General features: G+C 50.2%; 10 protein-coding genes across 10 annotated transcripts; 6 read left to right on the top strand and 4 right to left on the bottom strand.

Annotated features, from left to right (window-relative positions):
- Positions 1–296: 296 nt before the first annotated feature.
- On the bottom strand, positions 297–2,410 carry M430DRAFT_28135 (hypothetical protein; the record flags this gene model as incomplete). The annotated part of the gene is made up of 4 exons (XM_024865762.1): positions 297–1,231; positions 1,279–2,173; positions 2,223–2,319; positions 2,367–2,410. 4 exons carry the CDS (start codon positions 2,408–2,410, stop codon positions 297–299), a joined length of 1,971 nt encoding a protein of 656 aa, XP_024721079.1.
- A 183-nt stretch (positions 2,411–2,593) lies between these two features.
- Positions 2,594–4,036, top strand: M430DRAFT_35157 (hypothetical protein). Its single transcript, XM_024866690.1, has one exon. It carries the CDS (start codon positions 2,650–2,652, stop codon positions 3,889–3,891), a length of 1,242 nt encoding a protein of 413 aa, XP_024721080.1. The 5' UTR covers positions 2,594–2,649; the 3' UTR covers positions 3,892–4,036.
- Positions 4,037–4,471: 435 nt separating this feature from the next.
- On the top strand, positions 4,472–8,869 carry M430DRAFT_102242 (hypothetical protein; the record flags this gene model as incomplete). Its single annotated transcript, XM_024860779.1, has 2 exons — positions 4,472–4,580; positions 4,722–8,869. 2 exons carry the CDS (start codon positions 4,472–4,474, stop codon positions 8,867–8,869), a joined length of 4,257 nt encoding a protein of 1,418 aa, XP_024721081.1.
- A 541-nt stretch (positions 8,870–9,410) lies between these two features.
- M430DRAFT_140249 (hypothetical protein) lies at positions 9,411–11,149 on the top strand (the record flags this gene model as incomplete). Its single annotated transcript, XM_024862655.1, has 4 exons — positions 9,411–9,537; positions 9,575–9,731; positions 9,786–10,417; positions 10,469–11,149. The coding sequence occupies 4 exons, from the start codon at positions 9,411–9,413 to the stop codon at positions 11,032–11,034; spliced, it is 1,482 nt and encodes a 493-aa protein (XP_024721082.1). The 3' UTR covers positions 11,035–11,149.
- A 443-nt stretch (positions 11,150–11,592) lies between these two features.
- M430DRAFT_243190 (hypothetical protein) lies at positions 11,593–12,465 on the top strand. Its single transcript, XM_024865047.1, has one exon. It carries the CDS (start codon positions 11,830–11,832, stop codon positions 12,358–12,360), a length of 531 nt encoding a protein of 176 aa, XP_024721083.1. The 5' UTR covers positions 11,593–11,829; the 3' UTR covers positions 12,361–12,465.
- A 1,407-nt stretch (positions 12,466–13,872) lies between these two features.
- On the top strand, positions 13,873–16,037 carry M430DRAFT_66726 (hypothetical protein). Its single transcript, XM_024869239.1, has 3 exons — positions 13,873–14,453; positions 14,511–14,762; positions 14,815–16,037. The coding sequence occupies exons 1-3, from the start codon at positions 14,171–14,173 to the stop codon at positions 15,729–15,731; spliced, it is 1,452 nt and encodes a 483-aa protein (XP_024721084.1). The 5' UTR covers positions 13,873–14,170; the 3' UTR covers positions 15,732–16,037.
- Positions 16,038–16,339: 302 nt separating this feature from the next.
- M430DRAFT_58844 (hypothetical protein) lies at positions 16,340–18,120 on the bottom strand (the record flags this gene model as incomplete). The annotated part of the gene is made up of 3 exons (XM_024868761.1): positions 17,348–18,120; positions 17,133–17,287; positions 16,340–17,046 (listed from the first exon to the last, which is right to left on the bottom strand). The coding sequence occupies exons 1-3, from the start codon at positions 17,686–17,688 to the stop codon at positions 16,340–16,342; spliced, it is 1,203 nt and encodes a 400-aa protein (XP_024721085.1). The 5' UTR covers positions 17,689–18,120.
- A 666-nt stretch (positions 18,121–18,786) lies between these two features.
- On the bottom strand, positions 18,787–20,628 carry M430DRAFT_66727 (hypothetical protein). Its single transcript, XM_024869240.1, has 5 exons — positions 20,496–20,628; positions 20,330–20,444; positions 19,860–20,168; positions 19,763–19,775; positions 18,787–19,709 (listed from the first exon to the last, which is right to left on the bottom strand). The coding sequence occupies exons 1-5, from the start codon at positions 20,514–20,516 to the stop codon at positions 19,268–19,270; spliced, it is 900 nt and encodes a 299-aa protein (XP_024721086.1). The 5' UTR covers positions 20,517–20,628; the 3' UTR covers positions 18,787–19,267.
- Positions 20,629–21,474: 846 nt separating this feature from the next.
- M430DRAFT_35164 (hypothetical protein) lies at positions 21,475–22,813 on the top strand. Its single transcript, XM_024866691.1, has 4 exons — positions 21,475–21,582; positions 21,648–21,826; positions 21,886–21,983; positions 22,326–22,813. Exons 1-4 carry the CDS (start codon positions 21,533–21,535, stop codon positions 22,761–22,763), a joined length of 765 nt encoding a protein of 254 aa, XP_024721087.1. The 5' UTR covers positions 21,475–21,532; the 3' UTR covers positions 22,764–22,813.
- Positions 22,814–23,530: 717 nt separating this feature from the next.
- M430DRAFT_86661 (glycoside hydrolase family 5 protein) lies at positions 23,531–24,646 on the bottom strand (the record flags this gene model as incomplete). Its single annotated transcript, XM_024869636.1, has 1 exon — positions 23,531–24,646. A coding segment is annotated over one exon (1,116 nt), but the record flags the coding sequence as incomplete, so codon positions are not given.
- Positions 24,647–26,756: the final 2,110 nt, after the last annotated feature.

Below are 26,756 nucleotides of genomic sequence, written 5' to 3' on the forward strand. Positions count from 1 at the left end.
CTCAAGAAGTTAACAGCCTCCCTGCTTCCCTCAAGCACCCATTCTTGCTGGGGAGACTCAAATCCCGTCTGGTAGAAATCACAGGGGGTATCACAACTAGCCCAAGCATTCTACTCCTTAATATCCCTTTTGAAAAAAGAAGCAGCTCCGGGACGCCGAGATGAGTGAAAAGATGTCTATTGATATCCCAAACTCCGGCGTTATGCGCTGCCCCCATACTACGTAGTCATCCGATCCAGAAGGTCCCTACCCATTCCTCAGTAGAAAATGATATGAGCATGAGTCCCGTCCCTCGATCAATCAGTGAAGTAGTCTGCTCTCCTTTTTCCATTTCCCCTCTTTCCTTGCTTGAAATGCTTTTTGCTAGTCAGTAATCTGACGTCGTTTGGATCAACATCCTTCTCCAGTGCCAGCATCGTCTTCTGTTTCCGGCCTGACAACTGCTTTCCACTCGCAGTTCCTTGTATCGAGTACTTATGGTTGAATGGCATTCGCAGGTGCGCCGAGTTGCCTTGGCCCTGTGCAAAAAAGGCACCATCTAGCTGCTTAGACTTTGGACCTTGCTGCAAGGACACCATATCCGAGTCCGCGATGGAAGATTGGTCATCGATCGAAGGATCCATAGCTGCTAATGCTTGTCGTCTCTTTTCTGGAAGATGTGCTTCATCATAAAGCCCTCGGTTGAATTCGATGGGGTCGATGTCCACAGGAGGCGGTTGACAGAACAGCAGTTTGCCGTTCACATAATCCTTCAAAATGTATCTAGCCGCTCTAGATTCATCGGGCTGTCCTTGACCAGTCCTCGTGAACCCCCGAGCTTTGGCATAAGCTGACAACAACTCTTCTGCAGTTGGAATTCCTGTGCCCCCTTCTTCAATAGGCCGAGTGACAATTTTCATCCCATAAAGAGCTTCTAAGAATGCCTGGGGAATTCGCCTTGCCACAAGCCCCGCAGGCCCCGTGAACTCTCTAAGCTGGTCTATTGGCAAGACACCATTGCATACAAGTTCCGCTTTGGTGGTTGCAAAATTGGGAAACACGAGACCGGGACAATCGCACAAGAGAACCTTATCGCTCAGATGAATGGTCTGGAAGTGTTTTGTCTTGCCTGGCGTTGACGACACTGACACTTTCTTTGCGCCGATTAACGCGTTGATAGTTGACGATTTCCCGACATTCGGATACCCAACAAGCCCGATTTGTGTCTTTCTAGGGTTCTCTGATCCAGAGTCTGGATATGTCAGGGCAGGCTATATGAAAAGGGAAGAAAGAGCTTACCTTGGTTATCCGGTGCATGTTCTAAGAACAAAGCTTCTAGTTCATCAACGGTTAAAATCCTCGTGCCTTCGTCCTCGTCCTCTGCATCACCGTCATCCTCATCTTCTTCTTCCTCGGAACTATTCTCATCCTCATCCCCATCCTTGATCTTGAGTCCCTTGATTTTTGCTGCAAGCATTCCACCTTTAGCCTTGGCCTTTTTTGGAAGAGCTTCCTCGTCACTCTCCTCGTCCTCCTCGAAATCCCGAGCCTCATTCAACTCCTTTGCTAAGCTGGCCGAAAAGAATTTGTATGCAATACCGGCTCCTTTGAAGTAATCTGCCCAGGCTCGTCGTTGCTCCAGAGTCAACATATCTGCCTTGTTCACGAGAAGAAGGTTCTCCTTTCTCTCCCCAACGTGCTTAACATATCTCTCTAGATCCTCTGACCGGAACAGTAGAGGATTTCGTGCATCGACAATTTGTACCACCAAATCGGACCTCTCAATGACTCTCCACAATTGCCTCCAAACCTCGAGATTTCGCTCAAAAGGTGTCATGAGCAGATCATTGTTTTCCTGTAATTCTGCCAAACCCCGCCTCCATTCCAATAAACTGTCCCTTTCCATACGGTCAAGTTCCTCCGGAGTTGTGGTTGCATCCCACTTTGGCCTCCTCGGCACCGTGAGTCGGTCCTTATGTGCCTTCTGTTTCCCAACCGCTGCTCTTTCCTCCGCTGCAGATAAGAGGTACGGGTTTTTCTGGTCCGTGTGGATGATCTTGACGTTATTCATCTTCTCCGCGGTGAAATCTGTGCCCGCCAGTTCTGCTGTCGATAGAAACTCATCGAGGGCAGCCTGCTCAGTGATCGACCGCATTTTGACCCAGCTGGCCTCCTTCTTGTCGTTCGTGACATACTTTGCCTCATCAGTTTCTACCCAATATTTTGTCTGATACTCCACTTACAGTCTCTCCAGTAGCATGATTTATTCTATGAATTCCTGCCGAAGTGACCTTCTTGCGATCTGCGCCTTTCCCCTTTCCAAACCGATCGTTCATCAAACTGCCGTTGATGAGCGTGAGGATAAATGGGGAGCGTAGTCAACGTACCTGTTGCCCAAGCCGACGGCATTCTTTGACTTTGCAAGAACCATCTTGGCTGTAGGGACGTATTCCTATTCTCTATGTATTTCCTAAGTGTAACAGTGATGGATGATTCTTGTTAAAATTGTTTGTGGCTTGTTCGATGTCGGAAAGCCGATTGCTTGGGTAAGTGAGGGGCGAGAAATTTCATCATCCCGACCCCACCAAGTTTTTTTCATTTTGGAAATTTTGGAACTGCAGTACATCCATCACATCGAGCCTCTCACAACGCCGCCAAAATACCGCCATAATGCCACGAGCGAAGTGGATTGATAAGAAGACTGCGACTCATTTTACTCTAGTCCATCGACCTCAAAATGACCCTCTTATCCACGATCCGTCGGCCTCATCAATGGTCCTCAATCCCACACCCTTACCGAACTCCAATAAAATAAAAAAGCTTGACGATTTGGCTTCTGAATTGGGATCTGACGTAGAGAAAGTCAGAGATAATGAGGGAGAAGCTGCAAATTATGGGATTTACTACGATGATACCGAATATGATTACATGCAACACATGAGGGATCTGGGGACTGGCTCAGGAGAGGCATACTTTGTAGAGGCGTCTGCGCCTAAAAACAAGGACAAAGGTAAAGCGAAGCAATCCTTAGAGGATGCTTTAAGGGAAGCAAGCTTGGAAGACCGGGCCAAGGTGCTGTTGGATGAGGAAATATTACCATCGAAGAATCTGCGCCGAACCACGTACCAAGCGCAACAAGATGTGCCAGATGCCTTAGCAGGGTTTCAACCCGATATGGATCCAAGGCTACGGGAGGTACTTGAGGCCCTAGAGGATGATGCTTACGTCGATGACGACGATGAGATCTTCGGAGAGTTAGCGAAGGATGGAGAAGAAGTTGATGAAGGCGAGTTTGGCCAAGATGCTTGGGAGGACGAGGACGAGGGGTGGGAATCAGATGCCACAGCAAAACCCACAAAGGAGTACAAAGATGCCCCTGCATCAACTACCGATATTGAGGGCGATGACCGTGAGGACCATGGAGATGGTGATTGGATGGCCAACTTCAGCAGATTCAAGAAGGATCAAAAATCCAAATTGACACCTATCGCACCTTCACAGTCGGATTTACAATCTTCAATCATGACTACCACCACAAATGGTGGGAGACGGAAGAAGCGGAAGGGTGCCTTGACAAACCCATCTGCCTATTCGATGACATCGTCTTCCATGTTTCGAACTGAGGGTCTCACCGACTTAGACGCAAGATTTGAGAAGCTCGAGGAGAGGTATAATGAAGATATGGATGATATGGACGACATGGCCTCAGTTTCTGTTGCATCGTCGACTGCTTCAAGCGTGCAAGGTCCCGTCAGGGGTGATTTTGACAGTATTATGGATGATTTCTTAGGCAACTACTCTAGGAGTGGCAAGAAGCACGTCAAGAAAGGAAGATACCAAAGCGGGATGGAACAACTGGATGAAGTCCGGAAGGGACTAGGACCTGCACGAATTCGGCCACAAAAAGCATGATGGTATTTGGAAACAAGTTGGTTTCTGATATCAAGGCGTTCTGAAGGATACCATTAGACAGGATTGGGTTCGGCATAAATGATACCTTCTGATTGCGTAGGTAAAATCAAGTGCTATAGGCAATGAATTATTCTAATCTCTCCGGTTTTGGATGCAAAATCAGGTTGTGGTTCGTTCTACTATTTAGCGGTGAGTTCGACTACATAAGAGAGAACACGTATTATGACAAATAGTGCAGTGAGAACAACAGATGTAGAACAGCAGAGAAATATTTAATAGCCTCGCTGGGGTTGAAAATAGGCCGCTCTAGGTGTTATCTGCTCTGTGCAGACGGATTTGGGATTATGTGTAAGGCGGCCAAGGATGGCAGAATAGAGGATTCGCCCAAACAGGCCTAAGCTACCATTCGAATCGCGATCAACAATAGGTAAGGTAGGAAAGTAGGTAGGCAAGGTACCTGGAGACAAAGAATAACCATCACAATAGATGCATGAGATTCACTACAACCAACTAAAGACACTTCTTTCTTTGCTCCTCTTCTCGTCCGACCCCCTCTTCCTCATGATCAACAACAAGAACGATGCTGCTCGGACGCAGTAATACTCGCGGCGCGCGAGGGCAATCGCAAAATCGTTCACGAGCATCAAGAGGTCGCGGTTCGACGAGTCGAGGAGCTCTAAACTCCTCCAGTAAGTTGACAGATGACATCCTTATCCCAAAGGGCCCAAGGTCGTTCAGGGACAGTTCCAACACGTATACTGGCTCCAACTACCGTGGCAAAAACTTTAACCCCACTCATATGAACCGTTACTCAAACTTCAAGAACACAGGCACCACAACTCCCCCAAACCCTTTCGAGAAGGAACGACTCGAGAATGCTGCAAAACGTGAGCAGCGCGAACAGCGCGGCGGTCAAAACCGGGCGATGACCAATGGAAGCGGAGGCAGAGCGACCCCTCGGGGCTTGCACAGCAATAGACAAATGCGTTTCACAGACAATAAACCTGTCGAGAAGGAGAATCAGTCTCCAGCTACGACAAACCCATTCGCAACCGCAAATGCGACTCCTTCGGCATTTGGTACGCCATCCACAGCGTCTTTCAATCCCTTCGCTTCAGCTACCAAAAAGGAGCCTCCAGCGAATCCATTTGGCGCGCCATCAGCAGTCAATAACCCGTTCGGCGCTCCTTCTCAACCATCTACAAACTTCTTTGGCAAACCCTCAGGTCCTCTTTCTCAAAGTCCCTTGCCAAATGGATTTCAAAATTCCTCGTCGAGCATTTTTGGTGCACCCTCGAAACCGTCCTCGGTGAGTCCATTCGACAGGACCTCTTCTAGTACGAACGGTACACAAGTCGGTTCAAACAGTCTAAATCCTTTCTCAAGTCGACCAACCTCGAACCCATCTGGTGGACCATCTCCGAGCTCATTGAGCAATTACGCCGTTTCAACATCCACCCCCAGTGGCGTAGTGGTATCAAGCTCCCCCGCCCCGTCGAGTTTCGGTGCCTTTACTTCGACGACCATGGCCAATGGATTCAAGCCGAGTACGAATTCTCCAGCAGAGACAACGATTGCAACCCCCAACGCGTCGAATGTTGGACCTACTTCTAGCAGTGCTCTGGCTCAGAAAATGGATACCCTGCTGCGGAAACAAGGGATTAATCCGCCAGCCTGGCCTACTACAACACCTGGTGATCCGAAGCAGAAGAGTGCTGTAGAAGCCTTTTGGCAGTCCTCCAAAGGATACCGAAGCAAAGTCCGCGCATCCTTAATCAAAGCAGGCTTACTCGACGATCCGGACAAGCCGAAGAAACTCAGCGAAGCTATTGATTTCAAGGGAACCTGCGAGGACATGTGCCCAGAATTCGAGAAGATCACCAGGATTATGGAGCATGATGTGCAGGGCCCCGAAAAGGAAGTCGCACCGGACGGGTCTTTGTGGCCATCACCCCAAAAGATGGTCAAAGCATTGGCTAGATCCGCTGCCGGACAGGATGCACCTTTACCAATGGATGTGAGATCGCCAGCGGCGCTTCGACGAACACTTGATTATCTTCTTCATACGGTCTTAGGAGATGATGGAAACCTTCCAGCGATACACGGCTTTCTCTGGGATCGAACGCGAGCCATTCGACGAGACTTCGTCTTTCAGTCTTCAATGAATCCTTCAGAACTCGCTGATCAAGTCTATTGCCTAGAACGTATCACGAGGTTTCATGTCATCGCTCTGCATCAAATGTCGAGTGATGTTGTCGTGGCCGAAGACTTCTCTGAACAGCAAGAAGTCGAGCAATTGGGAAAGGCACTTCTCTCCCTCATTCATGCATATGAAGATTGCAACGCTCAGGGCATAACTTGCGAAAACGAGGCCGAGTTCAGAGCCTACTACATCTTGTTTAACAGTCACAGTACAGGAATATTAGAGACTGTGCAAGATTGGGGATGGAGATTTTGGGGTGAGTCGGATGAAATCAGGATCGCTGTTAGCCTCGTCGAGGCTATGCAAAACACTTGGGATACATCTGGTCCTCTGAAGCCCCACTCAGCAACAGATAGCTCTCAGAACTTCTACTCTCGCTTCTTTTCCATCGTTGAAGATAGACAGGTTTCGTACACAATGGCGTGCTTTGCCGAAATTCACTTCAACCATGTCCGGAAATCTGTTCTAAAAACAATACTCTCCTCATACCGCAAGCAGCGAGATCAGACCAAGGACTGGTCGCTGACAAATCTGAATACTTATCTGTGTTTCGATGATGAAGAGGACATCATACCATTTGGAGAAGCGTACGGTTTACGATTTGACGAAATAGATGGCGAAGTGTATTTGTCATTTGAGTTAGGGGACACGATCGCCGACCCTTTTCCGCCATTACACCAACGTCATTCATACTCTCTGGTCGAACGAAAGCGCGGTAACTACTCACTACCGGCTGTAATTGACACAACGGTGTATGAGGAGGGAGAGTCTGAGGCAGGTGTTGATTTTGCTGGCGAGGACGGGGATGAAAAGGAGCAGAAAGAGGAAGGAGAGACAGGGCTGTTTGTGAAGGATAACAATCCTCAAAATGGTTCAGGTGCTTCAATTTTCAGACCTGAGCCTGCGCCTGCCAATGAAAACGACAAGGAGATTGGCGGGCAAGATCCGGCGTCAGTAGGCCCAGCCAAGTCGGTGCAAATGCAGGAGACTATCTCGAAGCCAACTTCTCTCTCTGTCTTTGGTAGCGCGACTGCTCCGACGACGAAGTTTGGTAGTGACTTCTTCACACAAAAGCCTACCGCAGATACACCCTTATCTCAGCCAGCTAAACCAGAGACTTCAGCCTTCGTATTCGGAAATCCAGCAACAAAGCTGACGTCGTCTGCTCCAACGCCCACAACTGCTCCATCGGGTGGCACAACCAACAGCCCATTCGTACCTCCCTTCTCCTTATCTTCTCAGACTCCACCAGTTCAGTCGTCTCCGTTGGGCTCAAAGCCGCCTTTATCTCTGGGACCTCACACTGTTCCTGCAAGTCCTATCCCGAGCGGGAGCCCTAAATCTCAATTTTCCCTTGGGGATTATGCAGTCACTCGCCCAAGTGAAGCATCAGCCGTCACTACACCAAATCAGGAAGTAATAGCAGCTCCTTCGAAAGACAACAACCCAGCTGTTCTATCGAAAAATATAAGCCAGATTCCGACGCCGCAATATTTATCCAGCGGACCACCAGCTACTGCTTCTCAACAGGAACAGGTTTCAAACGCCCCACGAGTACAAGCTGAGATACCGCAAGACACTCCGTTACCACTTGCAGTCGAGGAGAATAAAATTGGCCAGGCAACATTCAGTCCAAAGCCGCCAACGCTCATTGACCAAAAGGCGAAACTCTCTAATTTCTCCAATTGGTTTGTTACTGGCGACGACGGGATCATTGATCAATTTACTACATTCGCTGTTGACCAGATCGCTAAGAATGCCTGGCGCATATTTAAGAAGGAAGAGGCAGAGCGAATTGCCCGAGAAGCCGATGCATTGGCAAGACAGGAGGCGGATGAGTTCAGATATCACTCTCTGGCTACTAAGTACGGTCGTATGTGGCGGGATGCAGCCCATCGGAAGTGGCTGAAACGGAAAGGAAGGGAGGCAAGAAGGGCTCGACAAGAAATGGCGGAAAGCCTACGGGCTTCCAAAGCTGCACTATCAGCGAGTATGGTTGAAGACTTCAGAGCTTCCACTAAGAGGCGACGGAATAGCCTAGAGAGTTTGCTGGATGCGACAGGAATCTTAGATGGGGTTCATAATTCGGACGAGCAAATTCGGGCTATTGTGCAAGATGAGATCCAGAAATCTGAGGCCGAGCGCAAGCGACGAAGATCTCGACGAGTTACCGACAGTTCAAGTACGAGTACAAATCAACACAAGCGCGGCAGATCAGACAATCCTCTTCGTCGCTCTCTGCTATCGGATCCGTCCTATCTGAATGGCGGGTCAAGGATACATCTCATGTCAAACTATGGCGCTCAAGATGAAGAACGTCGACAGGTTAGCGGAGTGCAGACTGATTACTTTCGATTAAAAGCCAGAGGGATCACAACCTTGCCCAACGGAATGCCTCTCGCAAGCTCTGTTGCGAACAACACACTGCATAAGAAGCACTCATTTGATGGCATCAATCAGCCCCAGCCAACGACTCCAAAATCATCAAGGCAACAGCCTACCCCGAAAAGTGCTCCAGCCAATAACAAACAATACGAGGGTCCACGAAGTACTGCCAGGCGCGAGGACGATATTCAGATATTGAAGGCTAGAGCAAAAGCTCTTATCGCTGAGGAGGAAACGTCGCGCCAAAGGGAGCGGAAACGATCTTTTGATGAAGGAGATGACGAGGAACTGTTTGCAAGAGCAAAGAGGGTTAGGGAGCAGATGGATGAAGGTGCTCAATGGTTCCGAAAGGAAATAGAGAGGAGCAGAAGTAGTACATCCGGGATGTAGAACATAGTATCTTGGGCTGTATCTTTCTGCGACCACGGAGACAAAATATGTCGGGGCATTTTAAATGTTGGGAGTTTTGGGGCGTGATTGGCATTTTCAGAGAGTTTGGGTTTGAGAGGGCTTGTATAGTGGACGAGATACCCTTTTTGAGTATTGGGAGAGAAGCTGGGGACTTCCATTAAAAAAGAGCCATATGAATCATGAAGCTTTCGAAATCACCCTGTTTGAGTTTTCCATATAAGTTCACTACTCTTGTTCTTGCTTCTGGCTTCTGGTGTAGGCCAGTTGTCTGAATCAACAGCTGCTGTTGATGGTTGATATCCGCTTTTGAAGTCCAAGCACGTGACCAAATACGCTAGCAGAGAATCAGTTAGCTCGTGAGAATCTCCACTTTTCCGCCTTCTGTGCGAAGTAAAAATTACCTCGACAAATTCAAATCGAAGTAAAAATAAATTTCAAAGTTCACGAAGAGCCTACAACTAATTCCCAGACGGACCGTGAGAGGGAATAGAGGAAACTGCGCAAAGTGCCAATCTTCGAGATGGCTCTTGTCGCAGCAAAAAAAGAGGAAGACTACAGCATCAAGCCTGAAGCTTCAACCCCAGCCGTTGACACCAGCGACTGGCCTCTGTTGCTGAAGAACTATAACAAGCGTATGAGAGGCAACTGTCAAGGCATATAAGGATTCACTAACGGAGCCTCTAGTTCTCGTTCGAACCGGACATTTCACGCCCATTCCCAATGGCTGCGCTCCGCTCAAGCGCGACCTCAAATCATACATCAGCTCTGGTGTTATAAACCTTGACAAGCCGTCCAATCCTTCGAGTCACGAAGTAGTTGCGTGGGTGAAGCGCATACTCAGGTAATTCTTGCACATCTGAAACTAAGCCGTCATATGCTAACTCGCTGGTTATAGAGTAGAGAAGACTGGCCACAGTGGTACCCTCGACCCGAAGGTGACAGGATGCTTGATTGTCTGCATTGATCGTGCAACAAGACTTGTGAAGTCACAACAAGGAGCTGGAAAAGAATATGTGTGTGTCATCCGACTACATGACAAGCTGCCGGGAGGTGAAGCGCAATTTGCGCGAGCCCTCGAGACTTTGACTGGTGCTCTGTTCCAACGTCCCCCTTTGATCTCCGCCGTCAAGCGACAACTGCGTATCCGAACAATCCATGAGAGCAAGCTATATGAGTTCGACAATGAAAGGCACCTGGGTGTATTCTGGGTCAGCTGCGAAGCTGGAACCTACATTCGTACACTTTGTGTTCACCTTGGATTGCTCTTAGGTGTTGGTGCTCACATGCAAGAGCTTCGTCGAGTCCGAAGTGGTGCTATGGATGAGCAGAAAAATATGGTGACTCTTCATGACGTGTTGGATGCGCAATGGATGCAGGATAATACACGGGACGAATCGTATTTGAGAAAGGTCATTTCGCCATTGGAAACACTTCTCACTACATACAAGAGAATCGTGGTCAAGGACAGCGCGGTCAACGCGGTATGCTACGGTGCCAAATTGATGATTCCAGGTTTGCTTCGATACGGTAAGCTTGCACTGTATGGCATGCAATATTCTTACGCTAACAAATTTCCAGAGGCCGGCATTGAAGTTCACGAGGAGGTGGTTCTCATGACAACTAAAGGAGAGGCGATTGCTCTGGGTATCGCACAGATGTCAACAGTTGAACTCTCGACCTGCGATCACGGAGTGGTTGCTAAGGTCAAGCGTTGTATCATGGAGCGCGACCTCTACCCACGACGATGGGGTCTCGGACCTGTCGCCTTGGAAAAGAAGAAGATGAAGGCAGATGGCAAACTTGACAAGTACGGCCGGCCGAACGAGGCGACCCCCGCTAAATGGAACAACGAGTACAAGGATTTCAATGCGCCACTTGATTCATCAAATTCTGCTCCAGCTGCAGCCAGCACGCCAGCCAAGGAGGTCGCTGCTGCCCCCGCCGCTGCCCCCGAATCTGATGCTGTCGACCCTGATGTTTCCATGATCAGCAACGGTGTCGAAGAATCAGGCAAGAAGCGCAAGCGTCACGAAGGCGAAACGGCGGAGGAGAAGGCGGAGAGGAAGCGCAAGAAGAAGGAGAAGAAAGAGAAGAAGGCGAAGAAGGAAGGCAAGAATGTCGAGGCTAGTGACGATAGCGAATAAGCCTGATCTGGGTCAAGCTTATCTGTTTCGTTTCTTCAAAATCAGGCTTGTTGGCTTTGTGCATAGTTTCTCGGGCGTTTCGATGCATCAAGTTGTAGGATGATGTAGACGGGTCAAAAACGGAGTTTATAGGTTGTCTTTTGAGGCTGTAAAAAATGCAAGCTTTTATTCCAATCCTCTACGTCTTCACAGCCCTTGGTGTGGTGATCTCTGAGTGTGGTTGAAGGAGCGATCAGGTCGACGATTAGGTAAGTGAGTGTGTTTCTCCCAAGCTCCTGTCGAAATATAATTCCAAATTCTGGTGGTGACAACCTCGCAGGAAATACTACCCTCTCCCTCACTCTCAGCATGATTGTTGGTGGTCAGCAGGACTACAAGATGGGCGTACGAGAGGGGCTGCAAGTCAGACAATCCGGCCTAAATCCAGTGGTATGTAGGGGCTTCAGACCAATGACCCTCTCGGGCACATACCGAAGGGTGCACACAGCACACCGCACGCTCGACCCGATGCCCGAGTTGCAAGGGGCCGCCGAACAGAGAGCCCGTTGCCGAATGCTGGGTTCATGAGCCGAATGGACAGGACCATCTCGGCATTCGCGTTCTTTACGAGCGAGTCCACACCGTTGTATCGGGTCGCCATCTCAAGACACCATTAACAGCCTTCTGCCGATCGCGTGCAACCCGGGGCCAACGAGCTGCGGTAGACCCCTCTGGCCTCAGTGCTGGGTGTGGAAGTGCCGAATCTAAAGCCGCAAGAGGAGCAGCGGCGGATAGACACAACTGAGAACCCGCGGTATGCAGAACCAGCCGAGGGAAAAAGGAAGGATGCGGACTCTCTCTGGATGTACTTACCAAGTTACGGTTGACCATAATGTGGCTCTGACTAACCCCTTGGACCAGGTATATGCAGATGGATCTTTTCATTATTCAGTCCTTACAACTCACTTTTGCATGATAATGGGATGCATTTCTCATTCTCATTCTCATCCCTGTTCTGTAGTAACAGTTGTGTTCCAACACCGGATGAGGTTACATAGCAACACCACGGTGTCCACTGATGGTGACCTGGCCGTTACAATGCCAGGAGGCGCAGCGCTGTCCAATGGCCACGGATGGAAAGAATCTGATCTGCCATGGGATTCATCAACCCCCACTCCCCAATGCCGATGGTCGATCTGCGGAACAAGGAGCAGGCCATTATTTGGAAGAGTTCCTGGTTCGAGACCGCAGTTATGTGACTGCAGGCTTCAGGGAACAAGCCGATCAACATGGCTTGATAGGTCGGTCGATAACTTGATCATATGGGTATCGACGGAAGATAGATAGTGTGGCGTACAGTCCCGCACCAGGCATGTGCAGCGCAAACATGTGGCACTGGCACTCGGGGAGGCCCTTCAGGCTTCAACGCCTCGCTTGAGTGCTTAGAACCAGACGACAGGATCATTCTCCGGGCATAGGCACTGTACATGGCAGATGTTGGGCTTCATCGCCAACAAGTTGAATAAAACCCCATCCCCACATCGTGCCGTACTCGTGCATCGCCGATGCACATACGGGGTGCGGAGGTAGGGGAAAGGGGAGTAGTAGGGACTCGGTTCAGGGCCAAGACATGCAAATAATCCCGCGAGCATAGACAGAGGTACAGGAGCAGGAGAATCGTATTATCGTCAAGGCAAGTAACAGAAAACTTCCTGGTCCCCGACAACCCTGGCCGTACAACCCCGACTTTGCGGGCACATGCTCTTATATCCCTGAATGCCCCGCCGCGGACAGATTGAGCCTTTTGCAAAGACGAGACTCGGGCCTTGGAAGAGAGAGAGTCTAGAGCTTGATTGATGGATTTTGCGGACCTTTGCGCAGAGCCCTTTCCTCAAGAGGCAGCTTTGAGCGGCGCTCACTGCACACTGCACAGTACCTATAGGTATGTATGTCAGGCGCGGCTACCGTCGAGTAATGGATCCTTGGGGGATCATCCTCCCCGCCGTCTCGTTTATCCAGTTGTCACTATCACACTAACCGCAGCCGCCGATCTTATTATTCCCGCCACGGCCCTACGTCCCTTGATCTAATCGCGGTCGTCGTGAAAAAGCTTCACTGTTGTGTTCATCTTCAGTAGTCACCTCCCAGGCTCTCACGCAGATCCGTCGAGGCAAGGAATTCTTGAGATTCCGTCGGTGGGGGCGCCATTTGCGTAGGCCAATAGCCAACAACCAACAACACTTTACTCAAAACAACAAGGGCACAAGGGCCTATACTAAAGGCAAAGCTGAAAGCCTGACATAACATCGTGCTACTCCGTACTCCGTAAGTTGCTAACTTGCTGTCGATGTATGTGCAGGGTTGTTTTCTGAGAGCGCTTAATACCAAATCCCATTGGTCTCGGCTCTTGCGGGTGCCTCAAGCTGCGGCACCACTGATATTGCGGTACTTCTCACACTGCCCTCTGTACAGCATAGCGTCTCTCTTGACCCCAACCCTTGTGGTGGTTGCAACTTCGAGGCAACATTATACGACCAAGCGCGAGTTGGCCCTCCTGGGTCTTCTATTGGACGAGTGTTTGACTGAGCCAGAGCAGCCGGTCCTCCTCGCGGAACATGGCTGATAGTTCAGACCCGAATCCACGGTTGAACCAGGGCAATGCATTTGAGCAGGGACTCACCGGGCCTGGTCCGCGAACTGTGAGTGGCCTTTCACGCTGCGGTCAGGTAGTACCGCCGCAAAGAAGTTGGTTCGTGGTCAAGGCTCGTTATCGATACTCGATAGCATGAACCCCAAGGCTACGTAGTACAGTAGGCATAGAGGTGGGCGGGGATGGCTGCTTCTCTTCTCACTTCGATACAGCTGCCGGATTTTGTTGGCTTTTGAAGATACCCGATATATGATGCAGTTGTGCCCCATTACCCAATTCCCGTCTCTCTTCTGCGCCTCCATCTCTTTATTTGGGTCTCCAACCGTGCTCGGTATTACTTGATAACCCGCCTCATGACCCGGCCGGCAATTGATGCTCATGATAGTATGACACCGTGAGTTGCGGCTGGTTGCGTGGCGTAAAGCCAAGCCCAGGTGTTGTACATTGTCCCTCAATCCACCTCGCCCTCTCCCGCCTTCCCCCGCCTTCCCTCTTCCAACAGCCAAGATGGATGCAATTAAGCTTTTCCTGCTGGTTATGTCCTGCATATTGCCCTCAGTATTGGCATTGCAAGTAACGCCAAATTCCCAATGTGCCGAAATATGCCTCGATGCTCCTACTCAAGACGCTTCCAATCCAGTTGTACCAAACATTTCTGGGTCCGAGATCGTCTGTAAAGACAGTGACTACCAGAACAGTACTGTTGGCCAGAAGTTTGAGAGTTGTATCAATTGCCTTCAAAACAGTACGACCACTGGTTCGGGACATAGTGACCAGGCGTGGTTCCTTTGTAAGTCTTCGCTCTCGAGTTCAAAGGTCCAGATTGTTCTAACCTTCTGGCAAACAGACAATCTGCGCTTTGCTCTCAATACATGTATATTTGGCACTTCCAACGCCACAGATCCAATATCTACACCTTGCTCTACGGATACGAGCTGTGGTCCGCTCCAGGGTGCCCTCCTGGATGGTATGCAAAATCCATCGACAATACATGAATACGGTTACTGCTCGGCCTACGACAACTCTTTCGTAGGAAGCTTCTTGCCAACATGCACCGCTTGCTTGAGAGACAACAAGAACGAGTTATATCTTGCCAATTGTAGGTCTCTCTCACCTGAATTCCGAACAATACTGATTGATTACTGTCACAGTCCTCGTAGCTCTTGATGCTGGCTGCATCCAACGAGCACCAGCAGGGAGTCTTATCGGTCTGAACGGTACGTTATTTTCGGAGGACCAAGTAGCAATAACCTTCTCGATGACCTCGCCAGCTGGGATGGCTAAACACCACAAAACTCTCTCCTCTGGGGCTATTATTGGCATAGCAGTTGCTTGTGCAGTAGTGGTCATTGCCATTATTGCAATCATCTTCATCCGCGCACGCATGCTTCTAAACGCGAAGCGTTTGAAGGAACTTCAAAGCCCTCTCGATTCACGCTTTGGCGCCATGAACATCTCCGCCCCTTATAGCAACGGTTATGCCTCGCCCGATTCACCACCACTCGTGAAAGAAGCTATACCCATGACTGAAAGCCAAAAGGCCGGAGAAGGTCATGACCCTCAGATTCCGTACTCGCCTCCCTCATCCGGAGGAACCATCCCCGCACACCATGCCTACTTGCCTCCTCAATATACACCTCGCTCAAGGACTTCTCTTTCCCCTGTCCATCGCTCCTCAAAATCCTCATCACAACCACTACCACCTGCACCCTACCCACAACGCTCTCCTTCCAGCAACGGGTCAACCGCAGTACCCTCATCCGTAACATCACCAGTCTCCATATTGAGCAGGACGAGCTCAAGGGGCACCGGCCCCTCCTTACCTCCAAGACCCTCCCCCCACCAACCCTCACCCTCACAATTCTCCCTGGGTCGAGATCTCACTGCGGGGCGGGAAAACGCGGGCAGCTCACGGCAGATCTCCGGCCCTATGACCAATGTAGGAAGGCGACCTGAGGGTCTAGGCTTGAGTATCCCTTCGCAGCCGCGGGTCGAAAAGAGGAGCCCCGTGAAGAATAGCCCCGACTGGAAGCGTCTCAGCGATTCGGACAGTGATAATTTGTGGTAGAACCTTTATTTCGTTTATTGGCGGACTATCCATCTCTTTTGTCATGCCTGGCGCAGGGGAGTTTTTTCCCTCTAACATAGGGAGTTAGGAGTTCAGGGAAGGGAGTGGAATTGTCTTCTCTCGTCTTTTCAAGGTGTTGTCTCAAAGAAAGTCGCTCCTTTAGATACCCATGATTGAATAGTGTGGACAGTTGGGATATATGAATACTGGGAAGGCCGAAAGGTAGATTTGTGATTGCATGCATACTTGGAAATTATGATTCTTGATATATATTTATATACTTATTTTATTAATCAGGAAAAATTGACCATATAGATCCATTCATCCATTCCATCATGCTTCATCACGTGTTTGTACAAGCTGTAGCGCCCTGCGCATAGAACCCCGAAGAGATTAATATCCATGAAATGAGAAATATGGGGAGATATGGACAGCGGAGTAGTTACGTCGTGTCTTGAGATCGCACGCGTAGTAGATGAGGGTATATACCGAGTATAAGAAAAAAAAAGGATTTCATCGGACAGGGAGTAGCCACCATTATCATTAATTCCTCCATACAAGCCGAAGCGTCTAGCCGCCTGCAGGGACGCATTCGAGGTGTGCATACCCTACACCGCACGTCCCGACTTCACGTCTTCTGCCGTGAGGTTAGACCTCCCATCACCTGGGTGGTGTAACAGAGGTGCGGGATTAGCTATCCAGCCCTTCGCATCGCCGCCGCCGCCACCGCCGCCACCGCCAACACCGACCACCATCTCGATTATCTCGGGGCTCTCCTCCTCGGGCGAGAGCGGCGGTTTCCTATCGCGCGGCCACTCGTGCGCTCTGCTAGGTCCCACGATCGGCGTGCTCGGACTCGCGTGCTGGCTCTGGTACGGACTGAAGTTAAATTTCTCGCGCTGCGCCGTCTCAGGAGACGTCGGGTATCCCCAGGCTGTGGCGAAGGGGCGCTGGCTCTGCGGGCTGTCGAAGAAGCCGCCGGAGCCGCCGCTGATGCTCGACATGTTGCCCTGTTGAGGCTTCCACTCGTAGCCGCTGAGGCGGGCCTTCTCGGCCAGGTAACGACGGCGCCGACGCTTGCCGTTCCAGATGATGCAGCATCCTGAGGTTACGAGGACGAAGATGATGGCACCGACGGAGATGCCGATCTTGGCTCCGAGCGAGAGGCCATTGGAGAAGCCGTTATCGTAGGGGAGAGAGGACGGCGAGGGTGTTGTGATATTGACTGGAATAGTGGAGAAGGGGCTGCCTTGGATGGAGAGGGTAGTCCCTAGAGCGGGCTCTTGGATACAAGCTGCCTCCAGGATGGTCACGACTGGGAATCGTTGTCAGCTAAAATATACTACAAATTCGAGCTCGCCCCAGGTTTTCCCAGAAACGAGTGATGAGGGAAAGGCTTACAATTGGAAAGGTAGCTATTATGGCCTGTCTCCGATAGGCAAGCAGAGCATTTGGGTTCCGATATGCCATTGTAAGTTGGGCAGTATGAGTAGGGACTGGCGCTCGTATTGAGCCCATCAGTCTCAAATGAAACTTGCAGCGGAGCACAGGAAAAGCTATAAACACGCCATGTCAATAACCTTTCTCTCCTGCTCAGAAAAGGGGGGGGTTCAAACCTCGTTAGACAAGGAGTATCGCTAATAGCAGTATTGTTGTCAAAACCGAATAAGCACCACGCCAGTGCATATCGAAAATTATACAGAGCTGCTTGCAAATCCGACTGGTTTGTCTTGGGATCGAAATAAGTGCTGCTTAATTCGCAACTTAGACAGGACTGGAATGTTGCACCGTACGTAGCAGACCCGTAGTCCGCATCATCGCAGGTGATTTCCGCGCCGCTCGTGCTAGAGAGAACATTGCCGCATTGTGCTGCACACTGTGGAGAGGACGGGACCACAAGCAAAGCCCTTGAGAGCGTGGGGAGGAGAAGGCTGAGAGCAAGTGAAAGGGAACGCATTGTCCTTTTGAGGCGCGCCGTGCACCGTGCCTATCGAGGTCGGTGCCAAGCGATAAGCCCAAAGGTCCTATGCCCCTCCCGCAAGCCAAGAGATCAGTTGGCAAAGACAACAAACTGCGAGCAAGGAAACCTTCGACCGTGCTAGATATGTGTCTTCGAGAGTGTCTGGACGCCTCGGGGTAAGAGTGGAAACATGGGGTATGAACGAGCAGGACCACTACCATCAAGTCTCAAATCTCGAAAGACTTGGTGAGAGAACGCCACTTTACATATACTCTCTGTACCACACTCGTAAATCCGCCTCTTGATCCTGCACATGGACCATGCACCATGGGTGCAATCACAAAAGGCTAACTCGGTTGGAATCGTTCACCCCTCAAGAGACCCCAGCCAAGGCCGTGCCGCCGCTTGATTGGCGATCATGATGCTTGCTCCGGATCATGCCCGCCCCTCTACGACCGCGCCCGCCGAATTAATTGGACCGTTTGGGCTCCCACGAGCATGCTACTGTGTGCACCTTTCCAGGATTCGAGAATTGCCGGGGAAGGCCGCAGGACGGGCGGCCCGCGAATGCTCTGTATGGTGTGAATGGCCCATGCAGCGTGACAAGGTGCATCGCGATCCATATTGTGTCTCTTCAGGCCCTGCGCAGTACAACTATCACAATGCCTCGAGCTGTTGCGGCGCCTGTTAGATGGTGATACGGATTCTAGTTGGAAGCCAAACCGTGGAGACGGGCGTGTCACCGTCGATTTGGAAAAGCGATATCTGGTCGAAAGGACCACTTACTGCTCTGTTATATGGGCGTGTGGCACTTGAGACCGGCTTCTGTTGAGACATTGTCTGGAAGGGCCAATATGCAAGGAGAAGAAAGCCCACGGAGACTGGGACTTCCATTAGTTATTGTTCGTAGATGAGCTGAGACTCATGGGAAATGGAATTCCGGATCCCGAACGATGATAATGATAAGGGAGACGAAATGCGAAATAGGGTCATCACGTGTGTTTTGCATATCAAGGGAGATTGGGAACCGAAGATTGAGAGTTCCCAAGAAGATGTTTACGAGGCCAATAACCGAATATATTATTCACGTTATCTACCTATCATGCAGATGCCCTTTAAACTGTGAAAGTCCTCTTCTCTGTTCAAATCACGTGATACTGTACCCGTGCTACAGAAGTTTTGTTGCATATCGCATTCATGGTAAGCCTGATATTGCTGAGGGCCGGTTTCAACAGCAGTAGGATTAGCATCACATGATATTAGGGCGTTTTGTTGCACATCGCACTGACGACAAGCTCGAAAGTGTTGACCGGGGGGTTGATGGCGATATGATTAGCATCACGTGATTCACAACACCGACAGAAGGTGGAATCCATTAACTCTCTAGGTCGTTTGTGTCTCTTTCGCTAGACCACTGGTGCCAGAACCAGGTCTTCTTCGTAAAGTCGTCGTGTACGACTTGTCATCCGCGCGTTTTAGCAATTGACATCTGGAAGGTGAGAGAAGCTACCTAGGTAGAAGTAGAGCCCTCGAACTATGTTCAGGGACACCTGATTCAAAAGTTTCATCAAGAGTTCTAGCTGTTCTCTTGGCCCTGGGACGAAGTATTCGGATCAGCAGACTTTAGTCGGAAGACGAGGTTGGTTTGTGAAGGCTCATCGGTGTCGACAACTAGGAGTTCTTTCTCGCCTCGTCCTAGTACGCCATACACTGTCACCTCCCCCTGGTGAATACCCAAAACACAACTAGTGCCTGCGTAGACAGTCTCCTCTTCGACTCCGGTTCGATTGGCAAGAACAACAATAACTTCGCCTTCGGTATTCTTTCGGATGATAGGTTCGAGCCTTGCTAGCCAATATGTCAAAGTTTCCATATCCGGCTCATCCGGAATTCGGTGGAAAGATTGGGCGTCCTCATGTGTAAGCCAGGCCATAGACATAACCACAAGGTTAGCCTTCTTATTAAGAACGTGATTGGCAAATTCACAGGTATTCCAGGGTGTTTGGAATTTATATGGACTTGGGACTCAGTCAGTCGAGTTTAAGAACATGGGTTGTTGAGCCCAACTTACTTCAAATCCATGCCTAAGGATTTCCAGTCAGCAAATGCTCAATTGTTAGGGTATCAAATATGAATGTGTATGCTTCAACTCATGGTCGGCTACTCACAAATCCCCATTGCTGTGTTCCCCAGTCCTTCTATCTCACCGTTAAAGAAACCAGGACCTTCCAGGGCCCACGTCTCGTCAGTGTAATATAAGAAAGATTTTCTGTAATTAGCGACAGTTTCTCCATTGGAGTTGGCTATTATAGCTGCGTTGTAGTACTCTGGTGGTTTCGAATCGACCTTCTCAGGATATCCAACAGCAACTACGCAGTCATACTTCGAAGCAGTAGCTTTAGCCCAGATTGAAGTGGTCCCAGAAGTGGTCGGTTCAAGGTATGGTGTAATATGCTGCAGTGACTTGAAGTTGTACCCTGAGATTATTAGCAGGATTCCTTTTGAGCAGTAAGATGACTCGTTCTGGATCGTATCTTCTCTGCTCCTTCATTCAAAAAGAGCCGACTAGTTCAATTTGACCGTGAAGAAGCTCCAATATTCCAGTAACAACGTAAAAATATGGTGTGTTCAGACTTACCAGAGAATGCCATCTCCGGCAAGACCAAAAGATCTAAGTCCTTGGGATTCGCCTTGGCAAGAACGGCATCTGCCCGGTTCAGATTGTTCTCGACGTCCCCGACCTGAGGGGCAAACTATATCTTATGTCAGGACTAGAGGGGGCTCTCAGTTGGCAGTTCACATACCTGAAGACAACCGATTCTCATCGTTGTAGAGGGCTAATAGCACCCGCACTTGAAAGAGACTTTTACTAGGGGATGAGAGATAGGTCGCAAAGCTTGCCGACACGTTGGTTCAACGCAAAGTTGAAACTCCGAATGGTTTTCCCTACAGCCACTTCTATGCTTCTAACGATGAGCACATAAACCGATAATCGATAGCGAGCAGGCGTGGGCTAACAAAGATATGGAGGGGACTTCGTTGTCATGCTGTTTGGCGGGTTTATCTATCTCGATGGCAATATTCACATCACACCCATCGCATTGACAGGAAGAAGCCTGGGACTGGTCAGTCCACGTGATATTTCAAGAATTTGGGAGTCTCTTACCAGTGCAATCGTGTACGGATGAGGTTGTGTCCTTCAGATATTCTGGACGGATTACGAAGCCGCTTATTGCAGTCTCATTCAACGTTATTCAACGCTTCATTTCTGGATTGGAATGAGTTGGTGTTTACGAGACGAACGAGACTCTCACACGAACGTAAGTATTATAAAGCGCTGGAAATAACGAGAGAGTTCCGTCAATTTCGTTCACTCATCATTGGTGTTGACCCCCGCAAAACGTTCACGGGGACCTGTACAGTACTGGTCTGCTAATATGACGAACAATTGATGTTGAGGGAGGGGAGCCAGTGATGAGTTCTTGTACAATTGTTTTCTAGAAGATCTACCCCTCGTCGAACGAGTCAACTCGAAAATTATTCTGGTGGACCTTCGGCCGTCCTGTGGGTTGGGAACTTGGGAAGTTGGGAGTTTCGACGGTGTGCGTTGAGCAATAGAACGAGGTTTCTCCGACGAGGTATAATAAGACACCGACGTAAATAGAACAATATATTTGGGTGTCTATATCAAATTCGCTAATATTGGCCCTAAATCTAAGCGATGCGGCTGGTATATTTCCTTCCGAAAGAACAACTCTCAATAAAATTCCTTCTTCCAAATTCCACTCCGCAAGCTTTCAAAGCTTCGTTGCAAAGCTTTGTAACGACTCTCGATTCCATCATGTCTGCTACTGCCATGGATATGTTCTGGCATGCTCCTCCTCTCTCTAGGTACGTCCGTCCCATAGCAGCTTCCATCACATCATATGATGCTGATGCTGACGGATCTAGTATAGGACTTTGACGGCTGCTCTCTTGACTCTCTCCATCTTGGTCCATACCTCCATCCTGCCTATTAGATATGTTGTCTTCTATATTCCATATCTGCAGGAGTCCCCGTATCAGTTATGGCGTATCTTTACGTCGTTTCTCATAACAGGTCCAAAGCTTGGAATCCTCTTCGACACATACTTCTGTCAGTACTGCGAGTCCTGGCGGCACCACTCGGAAGTGGTTTTCTGACTCAGTGTATAGTGTACACACACGGGAGCAAGCTTGAGACGTCATCTCCTAGGTTCTCTAAACCAGGGGAGTTCTTTACATATGTTGCGTTCCTCTGGGTCACAATCTTGGTAGGCACTTTTCTTTTCTTTTCTTTTTTCGTTCTGTTCTGCATACCATTTCATTTACACCTCACATTATCTGCCCGCATAGTGCAATTCTCCCAACTATCGCGGTTCCTGGAAATGAGGAAGATTACCCCTGCTCTTCGGCTGGCCCATCATTCGCAATCAATCCAAAAGGGCCAGTTCGCGGTGTAGGCATGGTGGGAAGTTCCTTTGAGAAAACCTGTGTCGATTCTTCAACTTCGCTCGGGTGGTTGTGGCTCCCTACATTTCATTAAATAGTCAAAGCTATCTTGTTTGGTGAAAAAGTCTCCCAAGGGCTTGCAATCATCTAACAAATTCGAATAGGGCTTAAATGTGCTCTTCACTGGAGGGTATATGTTTACCGAGGCCCTGATACTTGCCTTTGTGTACACGTCCAGCCAAGACGACCGCGGCCAGAAGGCAAATCTCTTCTTCATCACAATGCCGGCACCGTGGCTCCCATTCGCAATGATTCTTGTGACACTTGTAACGTCAGGGCTGGATGCAGCAATAATCCAAGGTACGGGCCTCATTGCTGCCCATCTGCATGATTTCCTGACCCGTATCTGGCCAACGTTTGGTGGCGGGAGAAACCTGCTTCCAGCACCCGACTTTGTCAAGAGGTGGTCCATGGTCTTGGACAACCATACCACTGCCTCGGCCCCTACTGGATCGGCTTCAGCTTCCGGCTCTTCTGCCGGCAATGTCTTGCCAGAGTCTTGGAGAAACAGGGGATCAGGGCACAGACTTGGAGGAGATTAAGTCTGATGATAAGATGCACTGTATATTATAATTAATATCAATTTGACTTGAATGAATATGATAAGTCCTGATACTTTGTGATATTAGCACTTGGTCGAATACGACCACAGGATTCTCACACTCCTTCCTGACTACCTTAGTATCCAAATGCTACTTGCTAAAGGTACCTTAGGTAGCAAGTGGCAAGCGGCTTCGTCGGAATCCGATTTATGTTACGGTCGCTAATTAGCGGCAATTACGCTGAAGAAGCAGAACTACAGTACTCCGGCCTCCACCTCCCTAATAAAAGCTCCAATTACTGAGATGATGTGAGTAATTCAGTGTAAATCGCAGGCTGCGATGTGCAACAAAATCCATCGCCCTTATCTTACCTCATCTCGCCCACTCAACATCACCTCGTTCGCTCACACAACTCCGCGAAGTCCGATAGATGATGGATGATGTGTGTATGCTATCTATAGCGTCTCTTTATGCATTTACAGTTAAGGTGAAAAATCTATGTACAGTAACGCCAGGTCGTCGTTTTTTGTGTGAAAAAAAATGGCTTTGGCAAAAGCAGTCAAGACCAGCTCCTGCCAGGCGATGCCACGCCAAAGCCATGCAAGTCTAGAAAGTAAAGTTTATGGGTATCACGAAAGTAAGTTTTCCTCTGTCTCTCTCTCTCTTCTCTTTCTCTTCTCTCCTCGTCTCGTCGCATCGCACAACTTCTAGAACATCTCCGGCGTCGCGCCCAACGAGCCTCTTGTCGATCGCCGGCTGGCAGTCCCGCACTGTCCAGGGTACTTGCGGCTGGTGACGGGGTTCGGGATGGCGCCGTTCTGGAGGCCGTTCAGGAAGCCCCAGCCGCCGGGGCCCTTGGCCGCCCACACGAAGTAGCCGCTGGTGCTGGATTCGAAGACGTCCATCTGTGCCTCGACGTAGCGGCGCACCTGCTCGATCATGTTGCTGTTCCAGCCCGAGATGTCGCCCGTTTGGCACTGGCACCCCGAGACCGAGCAGCTGTATCCCGCGGTCGTCGAGCCGTCGGGGTTGACGCAGATGTTGGTCGCGGGGGACCATTCGCCTACATAGGTTGGCATGATGGCGTTGGCGGTCGCGAGGTTGGCTGCCCAGCCGCAGGCTTCGGTGATGTGCTGCTCTTGCGTAAGGGAATTGTCTGAGTCGCTGTACACCTGGTACAGATGCGTATCCACACCGAAGTTCTTTGCGCCGCCACTGATCAGTTCTTCGGCGATGGATGTCCAGGCAAGAGGGCCTTGGAAGGAATCGTGCATGACAATCACGAGGTTCTCGTTTGCCACTTCGGCTTTGACTGCGGAGTATGCTTCTTGGGCCCAGGACTGAGTGACGGAGAACTGGTTGTTACCCCAGCTGATGGGCTCGTTGGTGAGTTCGAGTCCGACCACTACATCGGCATATTGCATGGCCCCATATTTGGCGGCCATGGTCTTGAGGACGGAGATCGACTGCTGCAAGTTGTTGCTCTCCTGCCACGCGACGTTTCCAGCGTGGCCGGAGTTATCAAATCCGTTCTGGCTTCCAGGAGAACCATGACAATCAATCCAGACCTTCATACCATAGGTTCTCGCCCATTCAATAGCCTGCTCGAGGTATTGATCAGCGCCTTGAATATACGGCGTGTTGGTGTTGTCATAGGCCCAATATCCGATAGGAATACGAAGAGCATTGATTCCGGCTGATGCAAGGGTCTGAATGTCGGATTCCGTGATGAAGGTAGACCAGTGTTGTTCCAGCGCCTCCTTTGCGCCGGGTAAGGAATCGAAGGACCACTGGTCAGAAGCGCTGGAGAATTGACCAGTGAATACATCGGAGTCCATCCATGATTCAAGGACTAGCCATCCTCCCAAGTTGACTCCCCGGAGGAAGGGAATGCCGGTGCTTGTAGGAGTCGGAGTTGGTGTTGAGGAGCTGCTAGACCAGGCTGGGCTGCTAGACCACCAGACTGAAGTGCTGGTCGAAGTTGAAGAGAAAGATGAAGAGGTGGAAGACGTCGTCCAAGTGGAAGACGGCTTCCAAGTGGAAGATGGCTTCCAAGTAGAAGACGGCGTCCAAGAGGTGGACGTTGAGGTAGACGAGGTCGTCGAGGAGACAGTTGAAAACGTAGTTGGCGTCGCTGAAGGGACGGTTGAAAATGCAGTTGAGTTTGCTGAAGATGCTGTGGTTTGGGAGGCAAATGACGAGGAACCAGTACCGGGAAATCCAGTGCCATGGCCATAAGTCCCATTGGCATGAGTGCTGTTGGGGTGGTGATGGTGATGGTGGTGGCCAGTGGGGTAAGCATATCCACTGCCAGTTGCGACTCCGGGGTAGAAGACACCAGAGACGGTGCCTACTGGCATGGGAAGGACAGTGACGGTGCTCATGACCACGGTTGGTGCAGTGGCCTCAACGGCGCCGCTGCTACCTTCTTGGAGGACATCCCCTGGGTATGGGAGAGGTGTTGACGTGCTCACCGTCACTGTGGGTGCGGCGACCTCGACCTTTGCGCCAGTGTTCTCAGCGGCCGACACCGACACGTCTGAAGGAGCGCTCGCATCCGCGGTTACTGTAACCATGATAACGGTGGGTGCCTCGCACACATCTGTCCGTTTATGTCGTCGAGCGGATATAGGGTTTGAGAGGAGGAGTATGGCCATCAAGGCCGCTGGCAAGGAATTGCGCATTTTTGATATTGGATCTGGAGGAAGAATTGAGGGAAATTCTAGGGAAAGCCTTGCGCTTTTTAAGAATGATCCTGAACGGTGCTACCGTGTAAAATAAAGGCCCAGCCTTTGGAAAAATAAGGAACGACTTCTTCGAGGGTTGTGAGGTTGGAGATGCTATTCCCACAAGATCATTTGAGGCGGGAGCCTTATCGGTGAGGCTGGGTAGCCTGAGTTGGGGACCTCCCGGTGTTTTCTTCACGCGGTGTCCAAGGTCAAGCCAAGTCTGGAAAGGAACGTGGACGAAAAGTCCCTGGCGTTGTACCGGACAATTCGATAGCGGGCTCGAGTCAGCTGTGGGAAAAATGGGCGGCGGGCAGACGCGGGCGGAGTGGGGTTCGGGAAGAGGCTCGGAACGCGAGATATCTCTGGCTCAGCAGAAGAAGAAGGGAATGTGAATTGCAAAAGACGGAGCAAAAAGGAATGAATCAACGACGACACAGCGACGAAGGAATTTAAGTAGAAGAACAGGAGGATGTTGAAGGAGCGAGGTAGCTCTTGGGGGTAGAAGAACTACATATGCATCCAGGAGGCGACGAAGAGGCGCGCACGGCTGTGTAGGGGACCCCAGTGCGACTACGCAGGTATCTTGCTCGCTAGTCCGTATCGGGCCGTAGAGTCTAAGAGTCCCATGTAGCCGCAGGTGAAACAATTGCAGCAGGGCCACCGCGCGGTCTGATTGGGCAGCCGGGCGTTCTAGCTCGTGGTTAAGCTCTCGGGGTAGCCAGGCGGCGCTGGAGCGGACAGACGCAGGGATATGCAGAAAGGGACACGGGCCGGTCTTATTGGGCGTGTGTTTGTGAGGGCTCGATGAAACAAAAGCCATATGCAAACAGAGCTGAGCCCCTGAACCCCTGCGCCGAAGCGACGAATGGGACAAACGAGTGTGTGGTTCTGGACTGTAATCCCCACGACAGACCACTGTTACACATAGGAGTACATATGGGGTATATCACCTACTATAAGCATATTAGGGATTGCGTACGGGCTGCGTACTGTGTACAATCTCCCGCACATACATTGGGCCGGATCTCAGGTATTCCGTACACAACACGCTCAGTCCAGACTCCAGATTCCTCGTTAGTCAGGGGCACGCATGAACAAGGCAAATTTGTTCAAAATTGCCCAAAACCCCGACTCGTCCGTCCCCTCGCTCACGGCCCCCCAGGCTGTGCAGGATAGAAAAGAAAAAAAGAAAAAAAAAAAAGACTGGGCTCTTCTGTATGAGAGTTATGGAGCAGCGGGGCGATCGGATTGCGGTGTGAAGAAT

The sequence above is a fragment of the Amorphotheca resinae genome (assembly GCF_003019875.1).
Source record: "Amorphotheca resinae ATCC 22711 unplaced genomic scaffold M430scaffold_6, whole genome shotgun sequence".
NCBI lineage: Eukaryota > Fungi > Ascomycota > Leotiomycetes > Helotiales > Amorphothecaceae > Amorphotheca > Amorphotheca resinae.